Below are 9,550 nucleotides of genomic sequence, written 5' to 3'. Positions count from 1 at the left end.
AAGTAACGTGAATGGTTGTCTCAATAAAGAGATTTGGCACTGAAGTCACAAATCTGAAGTCACTAAAATTTTGTTTAAAACATATATGTAAAGGGTTAGTTAGGGTTAGGTTTGCGTTAAACACTAACACTGATCAAATGTCCTCTCTGCAATCAGCATGTTTGAAATGCAAGCTCTACCTTCTCTGAGTCAGTGATATAAGCATCATAACATTTAAACTTTGCAGAGTGAGCATGCACTCACATGATATCCTGTGCCGTTTGTGATGACTCCACAGTCTTGCGTTCCTAAAAAGGAACTAACCCTAAGACAAGGGGCTTAATTCAGTCAAAGCTATGCCTTTTTCAACCATGGTTAAATTACCTCACTGACTGATCAACTAGGGTGGTCTACTATTAACTTAGTAGACCACCCTGCTGGACCTACTTGCTCAGCCTGCTCTGCTACAACTCGTCTGAGTACTTTCACAAGAAGCGTGGGATACATATTGGAAATGAATACACTGTACATTATGTCAGTGTGCTGTTTTTTTTAACCCCAACCTGGTTAATAAAGTGACACCACTGCCATTGCGACATGGTGGCAGTGGTGTCACATCTCTTAGCAACCCTATGACAACATATGAACCCATTTTTAACATGCCTTTGGAAAGGAGAAGCCCCGGATTTACTGAGTGACCCCCGGTCACCCCAACAGACTGGTTTAGCTGTGCTCTAATGAGTGAACTCCAGTAGGAATGCTTAAAACGCAGATACCACCATGTCAACAAACATGTAAAGCAACGCTTTTTTTAATTCACAGGTTGCATATTCGACAATTGCTATATCTTAGACCTCCTTGATTTTTAACTCTGACCTCAATCTGCAGGTACAGGCCAGGACTTCTGAGGTCTAACAACAAATGAGATGGAGTAGAGCTGCAGTAGACCAGTCTTGATCAGGTCTAGTAAGCTGAGCGAGGAGGATTATAAATCACACAGGGTCTTAACCCACTTGTCTGTCTGCTGAGGATAAACTCAGCATCAAACAGATGGAGCCCAAAGACTTGCAGACTGAACTTGGGAATAGAACACAAACCATGCTGCAGTTCTATCCCTGGTTTAAAGATAAGGCTTGGATTTTTGTGGTAGTATTTCCTTATCGCCGTATATGGCAGGATGTTAAACCCAATTTAGTGAAAGATACTCACTCCTTGTTAGGGCTTCAGCAGTTCACTGGTGAAACCCTAGTGTTTGTTCTGGTTCATTATTATTGCAAATTCCTGTGAGATAAAATGGCGTAAAAGGTGCCCACATTTTTCTGTTATTAAAGGGCCAAGGGCCTCAACTTCTGGTGCAGTGGCATGCATGTCGGCCTCATGGTGGCGCTGCCAAGCCTACAAAGTCGCACTTTTTACAAGCTCACCACACCCACCCCTTGTGACCTAGCCTTGAAAATTGGTATATAGATGTACCTCCTCATGATGATCATTTTTGCCACAGGGACCCATAAAGTCCGCCATGATGAATTTTAACTCCTCTTGCACCAAATGTCCGATCTTCACATACTTTGATATTTGGCATCTAGGGACCAAGGTCCTCAAAATATATAGCGGGCAGTATGTTAAAAAACATGGATGCTATAGACCAATGAACATGTCCGGGGGCGTAGTTTTGCACATTTATAGACTTCTCCTACACGGATAATGGTATAATAATTATACTTGGTATGTATGTTGACAAGGACCATAAGGAAAAAAAAATTTCCAGGTTTTTCACATTAGCAAGGTCACCATACTCACCCTGTTTGAGATACTGTCTTGAAAAGAGGTAGATAAGTCTAGCTCCTCCCAAGGAACATATTTGGAATTGGGATCCATTTAGTCAGGCGTTTTTTCTGCAATTCTGAATTTGTGAAAAATGCTTCAAAAGACAGATGTTAGGCATGATTACATTTGGTGCACCTGATCAGGGTTGTGAGTTTAGTTTATATGAAAGATGTTTCCATTTGACCACATGGGGATACTAGTGAAAAGGAAAAACCATACATGTAATATTTTTACAGCTATGGACATGAGTTGGATGTGTCCTATTGGAAAAACTGCAATCTGGCTACTAATAGCTTAATGCTGAAACCCACTAAAAGCTGCTTGCAGCTTTAATTTGGAGTTACTTTTTTTTGTGATTCCAGGAGTTGAATATTTTAAATTAGAAGGAATTCAGCTAACACAAATGTCAAGATTTGTTTCACTATAATAACCTACTTCCTTTCTACCTTTTTATCAGCATAATCTACCAACTACACACAGTTGAACATACACTATTTAAATTACAAAGGAGTCGGCTAACATGCCACCTGCTGGTTGTTATAAAATGCACACCAGAATTAGATAGGATTCTTTAAAATATTTTCTTTTAAGATAATATTTTAACACTTTTAAACAGTAATTTGAATAAATGTTTTTCACATTAAAGAATTCAAATATTTAAAAAGAACAGATTGTGGCACAGACTTCAAAAAGATTTGTTACACCAATGAATTGCAAAAGCTAAAATACCTTTCTTTAAAACACTTAAAACCTTAAAAATTACAGCAATTGCACAAGATTTGTTGATTTAAACCCTTCCAATTAAGCATTAGGTTCTAAAAGGCATCTATGGCCTAAAAATCTGATACAATTACATAGCTGATGAAAGGTTCAGTCTGACTGTTTACCATCATGGGCACTGCAGACCACTAAAGGAAAAATCTCTGAGGATTTTCACACGATTGTACATTGAGCCACTGTTTTCACCAGCCATCACAGCCTTCATTGTTTTGGACCTAAGTTATCAGATAAGTTCCTGGTAAATAGCAGCAGTTCTTTGCATGTTCTAAACTAGACATGCCACGGCAGAGTAGCAACTAGACCTCAGTGTCTTTGTTTTCTTACTTAACGATTTCTCAGGAAATTACAAGACTGCTACTGCCAGAGGATAACTCCAGGGCCTTCTATTTTTTTCAGGGCTCTCACTGTCTCAGTAAGTGGCTTCATCCATGTTCTCATCACTGTCCCCTCCAAACTCCTCTCCGTTGTCAAAGTAAGACATTATGTAGTCGGTATCCTGGAAAAGAGAACCAGCATTCGTTAACACCTTTGAATAATTACATACTACAACCTTGCTTCTGTATATTACCGGAAACTATATCAAGATGCACATAGATTCATTTTGAAAGGGAAAGTTGAACCTAATAAACATCCACATACTTTTAATGAATTATGTGGGTCTATAGCAACTTATCATACACTGTCAAAAAATATCCTTATGCCCTTGTTTAGTTGTCATGTTCAGAAGTTATTATTGCTGAAACCCACAAAGGAGATTTCCCTGAAGAAATAAATGTTTCGTGAGTTACTCAACACACTGTTAGTTATTAAATGTGAGCCATTACATTTTCCCCCCATCAGCAAACAACAGCTATCTCTTACCTCTTCAAAGTCTTCCTCGTAGTCCTCTTCCTCTGCCTGTTCTTCTTCCTGGTTAGTCTTCTTTTTCTCATCATCTTCCTCTTCCTCAGAGTTTACTGCCTCTTCTTTCTTTTCAAGAGTCTAAGGTGTGGGAAAGAAAAATGTAAACCAGAGCAGAACATGTGTGATTGGACAGAATTAGGAGTATGTGAAACGCATGCACAGCAGTTACAAAAAGAAATCCTTTCACTGAAATTGAAAGTGTACTTCTAACCTCTTCTTTCAAGGGACAAAAGCAATGCTTTCAGACAAAGACGAATCAGCTCAAGTCCTTTTCAATAGTGTTAATTAATTCTGTGACTGTAAAGACAGTATATATTTACAATGCCAGACTTTGGCTCAATTTTTATGAGAATGTCCTTTTTGCTTGCTAGCAAATAGACATTTGATGGATATTGTATGCCATTCATGCGAACACCTGATGGAAGTCAATTGAACTACTACTTAGGAATGGAACCAATTAGCCACTATTACTTTCACTTGTCATTCTCACTAAAGTATAGCCTCTGTAGCAAAGACACTGATCCTGGTGAACTGTGGACAACTTCAGCTCGACAATTGTACAGCCATGTAAACTGGTTAAAAACAAGTAAAACCCAAGTTGGAGTGCATAGCAGCACAAACTTTAGAATGGACTGAGATGGAGTTGCCTTTTGCTCTCTTTTTAGGGATTCCCTCGTGTGAATATCTTCTTATGTTCACACTGGCAATTAGAATTCAACTAATGACTGACCAAAATGACCTCTATAAAATGTCTGACTAGCACAACAAGCATTATCTACTCCATCAGTATGCATTCATGACAAAACTGAGTATCTGTAACATTGCTTTATACTCAATGTTTATTCTTAGACCTTAATGTGTTGCTTGGACTCCATTATCATTAAAGCCCCTCCATCAAGCAAATCATTGCATACCGGTAATCGACTGTAAAACACAATGTATATGATTATTTTATGCTAACTAGTCTCTGACCAACTGATAGCAAACCCATTCATGTTAACAATCCCCCAAGTATTTCATATTATACACTTATGCTTATGTACCTTATGTATGCATTTGATGTAGCTAAGAGGCCTTTGGTGATCATTTTAAGTGCAGTCAAAGTCTAAAAACCAATTTACATCATAAAACCCACATTGCTTTGATTGCTAGTGCCACGCTCATACCAACTGAGATAAATGAGGATACAAAAAATTAATAAAAAAAGTTTATTAAGGTCTTGCCCACCACATTCAACTAGAGCCAAACTGGCCCGTTAACATCCAGTCCCCCAGCCTGTAGCATCGGTACACCATAAACTCTTCTTAATGATCTTACAGGCCACATCAGTATGTTTCTTATAAAGAAACCCCCAATTTATAGATTTCTGATATCCTATGCAGTAGTATCCTACCTCAAGCTTCATGAGAATTTCCTCTTTTCCCACAAGTGGTTTCTTTAGTCTTTTAACTTGGGGTATTGGTTCTACAAAAAAATTGAAAATGAAGGTTAACCCAAATAAATGGAGTATTGCAGAAAATATAGAAACATGTCTGGTTGAGTGTCTAAAAACAATAGTCAACAAAAGTTCAACTAAAAACAATACACGTCATACATAATCTGAATTCCACGCACAAATCTCCAAAACTCACTTTTACCCTGAGGCTTCCTCACTTTGATGCAGAGCTCTTTAGGCAATCGGCTCCAGTCTGAAAATGAGAAACACTTAAACAGAGAAAGATACCTACCATAAAATACACCAGAAATGCATTATTTACAGTTACAAGTCTAGTTACAACATGACACTATAGTGTAAGTATATTTGATATAATATGACCTGTATAAAACTATGGAAATTAAATGTTTTTAAATCAGACTTCAAGGAGAACATGACATAGAAATATGCAAGCAATATTAATCAGTGACTTGACTGCAAGAATGGGTCTGAAAATTAAATTATAGGCAGGTAGACTTATTTGATATTGGAAGACAAATGATTATATACAAGGTTTAATGATATTTATAACCCAGATGCAAAGCCCACAAATACAGAATATGGAAGTGATTAGATAAGACCAGTTCTAGGAGCTGACGTTACCCAGCACAAACTAACTGGAGTAGTAATGCTTAGCTCAATGAGTTTACAGTGTTGACAATAATTATTATTATGGGTAGTTTTGAATATATACAAAAAGATTTGTAACTATTTCAACACCCCAATACAGAAATGTAGTGAGTTACAACTCACTGTTACCTACACTTTAAAGAAAATGGACTGACTAACCCAGGCTAGCTATAGGGGTTGGAATGTGGTAGGAGGAACTAAATATTTAATGATCTCTGATCAGATCTGTTAACAGCTTGGTGCAGATTTGATTCTGCTCCAGCCATGCACTGTCTACCTGGGCTCCACTCAATGGTGCTGTCCTTGGGCTCTCCACTCTGGTACTTATCAGAGTAGCGATCAACATCTACAAGGGAAAGAGCAGCATGGTTATATCTAGAAATGTCATATAACAACAACCAGGGAAAATAGTAGACTACTTAGTTATAAAACCCAATAACACACAATACTCTATAACACGATTAAAAGTGGAGAAAGTTAATATTTTCCTAAAGCACTTTATGGGACAGATCCCTTGCCCGACGTTCTCTTAATCTTTTGTTGTTAGCAACGTTCATCTTTATTTTTTTATTAAGGTGAAGCACACCGTATCTGTGTGAGGACATGCCTAAATGGTTATTGTAGAAATCGTTCCAAAGCTGCAATATACTTACCTCGTTTGTTAGCGGCCCGTCTGATGTAGAAGGGCAGGTTCTTGGTGGCGGCCCGCAGCTCCTGTTTTAGAGCCAGCATGTACTCAACCTCTTCCCCTGTCTGCAAGGGTACTGGCTGCACGGACATGGCCTGGGATTTCAGAGGGGAGACAATAGGTTAACACAAAGTTAAAGGGGCAGAAAACTTTGGGTTTGGGGATTTTTTATTTAAATTTTCTAACTAACCAAGCAATTCTTCTAACCTCATTTTAACATGTTTAGCTAACATGGGCTAACTGAATGACTGTAACTTAGTGTTGATTGACAACCAAATCCAGGGTATTATATCATTTAAACTATAATACCAATCATATTGTAGATGTAGCTTAAACAGAAAATGTATAGAGAAAACAAATCCATTACATAACCATTTTTGGATTAGGAATACTTTCTATCATTCTAAAACAAATGTAGCTGGTGAAGAGCACTAATTATTAGTGGCACGCTGAGTCTAGACTGTTGAAAGCCCTTTCTTCATGTGCACTCACAGGGAAAAGGGGTGAGGGCTTGAAGGTGGTGGGGGGCAGGCTGTCCCCTCGTCCTATGCCGACATCCTCCAGGTTGAAGGTCATCTGACCCCTTCCACGACCCCTTCCTCTTCCAGCCATTGCAGCTAACTGCAGAAAATTATGAAAGAAAACAGGCAGTATGTGCAGGCTAAGGAACAAAAAACATATACAGTAGCAGCTAGCTAGCGGAGTAATGTGGATATCTAACTAGCACGTGTTCACATTGCAGAGGCAGAAATTCAATCTCAGATAATACAGAATTATATTATTGGGGGCAACACTAACAGCAAAAGGGTTATAAAATATAATCTCTTTAAGTTACTGTGGTTAAGAGTGTCTGCAAAATGTCTAAAAGGTAAATAAATGATAATGCAGTAATATTTACATTTCGCTACCACCTCAAAAGAACATACCTGGTGAGTCATCTGAGAACCAATTCTAATTTACAATGATGCCGGTGCCAAAAATTGCAGTTATACATAAATACAATCAAAACACTATGTACAAGGAAATAGAAAATGATAACCCAGAGACCCAGTAAGTAGTCTTGCCAGACCAACATTTTCAAAATATTACATGTGGACTAGGCTGCTGTATATGGCAAGATCAAACCAACAGAGCAGATGGAACTACATGTGGCCTGATTATCTTTGCAGGTTTCAATAAACATATTTTATATGGCATACACACACATTTATTTCCAAATATTTTGCAGTAGAATGTCTATATCCTTTAAAAAAGTCACCAGACTTCTAGGTCTCCAAGGCAACACATTTCTAGCGGGAAAAACTGGTTTGTTGTGGGGGAACGTGCGTAGTACTGTTGTGACATGAACTATTCCTGGATTATTTATGACTTTTATCCTAATCAGATGGGTAGAACTTGTTCATGGCTTGCTTTAATCTACTGAAGTCACAGCAAGTTTAAGGTCTGCTGACTTGAAAGTTACTATAGGTTACTATAAAAATATGATACTTCTAAACTTACCTACAGTTTTTATCAGTTGACTTTGTGATAAAGGCAACTGTAATTTAGAGTTTAAAAAGCAATCCCTAAAGAATCCTACTCAAGAACTTGAATAGGTGGCTAGCAATGATAACGACTACAGTGCCAAAGGTAAAACGAGCTAGCTAGCTCACTTAATGACTGCGATGTAACGTCGATACACGTATGCTCCTTGAAGCTAACTTAATTAGTTCACAACGCTTCCAGCAGGATGCCATAAACGACAAGCTACAATACACATGCTGCCTTTACTTACATTTTATATGCATACATATACAACCTATTCGTTTTGTTCTAGAGGAGGACTAAGGACAGTAGGAATGAGCTCAGCGTCCTGTGAGCAACATAAAAAAACTTCCGGGTCGCGAAAATGTGGAACATTTCAAAGTAAAAGAGACCAGCGAATTACTTCAATACTGACAAATTGAATGCATCAATTGCTTAAGAAAATGTGCCTCTCAAAACATTGACAAGAATGAATATACATATGCTACATCTAGCAACACAATATTTTCCACACCCTCTTTAGCCCCCTATGCGAAAATATTCTATACACCGCTGTGAATGTATGGTAGGAAATGTTCAGGAAAGTGTGTATAGTCAAAATATGCTGGAAAGTCAAGGGGCACTATGTAATTGCAATTATTGCTGGCGTTTTACTCCACCCATACCATTGGCCACATTGATGTCGTCTCTGTTGGTATACAAAGAATATAAAAATCTACACACCCCTGTTAAAATGCCAGGTTCTTGTGATGTAAAAGAATAAAGATAAATCATGTCAGAACATTTCCACCTTTAATGTGACATATAACATGAGCAATTCAATTGAAAAACAAACTGAAATCTTTGAGGGGAAAAAACTAAACAAATAAATCACAATAACCTGGTTGCATAAGTGTGCATACCCCTGAACTAATACTTTGTTGAAGCACCTTTTGATTTTATTACAGCACTCAGTCTTTTTGGGTAGGAGTCTATTGACGTGGCAATATTTGCCCACATTTCTTTGCAAAAGCGCTCCAAATCTGTTAGATTGTGAGGACATCTGTGCACAGCCCTCTTCAGATCACCCCACATATGTTCAATTGGATACAGGTCTGGGCTCTGGCTGTGCCATTCCAAAACTTTCATTTTCTTCTGGTGAAGCCATGCTTTTGTGGATTTGGATGTGTGCTTTGGGTCGGTGTCGTGTGGAAAGGTGAACTTCATCTTCAACTTTCTAACGGACGCCTGAAGGTTTTGTGCCAAAATTGCCTGGTATTTGGAACGGTTCATAATTCCCTCCACCCTGACTAAGGCCCTAGTTCCAGCTGAAGAAAAACAGCCCTAAACATGATGCTGCCACCACCATGCTTTACTGTGGGTATGGTGTTCTTTGGGTGATGTGCAGTGTTGTTTTTGCGCCAAACATTGTTTTTGGGATTACGGCCAAAAAGTTCAATCTTGGTTTCATCTGACCATAACACATTTTCCCACGTGCTTCTGGGGAACTTGATGTTTGTTTTTACAAACTTCAGCCGGGCTTGGATGTTTTTCTTTGTATGAAAAGGTCTTGCCACCTTACCCCATAGCCCATTCATATGAAAAATACGGGAAATGTTCTTCACATGTAGCACACAGCCAGTACTTGCCAGAAATTCCTGCAGTTCCTTCAATGTCCCATTCTTTGTAATGTCTCTGTTGTGCCATATTTTCTCCACTTGATGATGACTGTCTTCACTGTGTTCCATGGTATATCTAATGCTTTG

At 38.4% G+C, this 9,550-nt stretch overlaps 1 protein-coding gene across 2 annotated transcripts; it reads right to left on the bottom strand.

Annotated features, from left to right (window-relative positions):
* Window positions 1-775: 775 nt before the first annotated feature.
* LOC105012722 (DNA-directed RNA polymerase III subunit RPC7-like) lies at window positions 776-8,154 on the bottom strand. 2 transcript variants are annotated; one of them, XM_010873746.5, is made up of 8 exons: window positions 8,056-8,154; window positions 6,774-6,902; window positions 6,247-6,376; window positions 5,871-5,939; window positions 5,121-5,177; window positions 4,883-4,953; window positions 3,448-3,567; window positions 776-3,082 (listed from the first exon to the last, which is right to left on the bottom strand). In XM_010873746.5, exons 2-8 carry the CDS (start codon window positions 6,891-6,893, stop codon window positions 2,996-2,998), a joined length of 654 nt encoding a protein of 217 aa, XP_010872048.1. In that variant the 5' UTR covers window positions 6,894-6,902; window positions 8,056-8,154; the 3' UTR covers window positions 776-2,995. The 2 variants fall into 2 exon arrangements, with proteins under 2 accessions (XP_010872048.1, XP_010872049.1); XM_010873747.5 differs by lacking the exon at window positions 8,056-8,154 and adding an exon at window positions 7,782-8,025.
* Window positions 8,155-9,550: the final 1,396 nt, after the last annotated feature.

The sequence above is a fragment of the Esox lucius genome, chromosome 10 (assembly GCF_011004845.1).
Source record: "Esox lucius isolate fEsoLuc1 chromosome 10, fEsoLuc1.pri, whole genome shotgun sequence".
Taxonomy (NCBI): Eukaryota; Metazoa; Chordata; class Actinopteri; order Esociformes; family Esocidae; genus Esox; species Esox lucius.
This window is presented reverse-complemented; position numbering and strand designations above follow the sequence as displayed.

Excerpts from the sequence above, each read along its gene's own strand:
- LOC105012722 (XM_010873746.5), bottom strand. The coding sequence starts at position 6,893 with ATGGCTGGAAGAGGAAGGGGTCGTGGAAGGGGTCAGATGACCTTCAAC. Across the intron at positions 3,568-4,882 it reads AAATTCTCATGAAGCTTGAG|ACTCTTGAAAAGAAAGAAGA; the intron begins GTAGGATACTAC and ends CCCACACCTTAG. Across the intron at positions 3,083-3,447 it reads ACGAGGAAGACTTTGAAGAG|GATACCGACTACATAATGTC; the intron begins GTAAGAGATAGC and ends TCTCTTTTCCAG.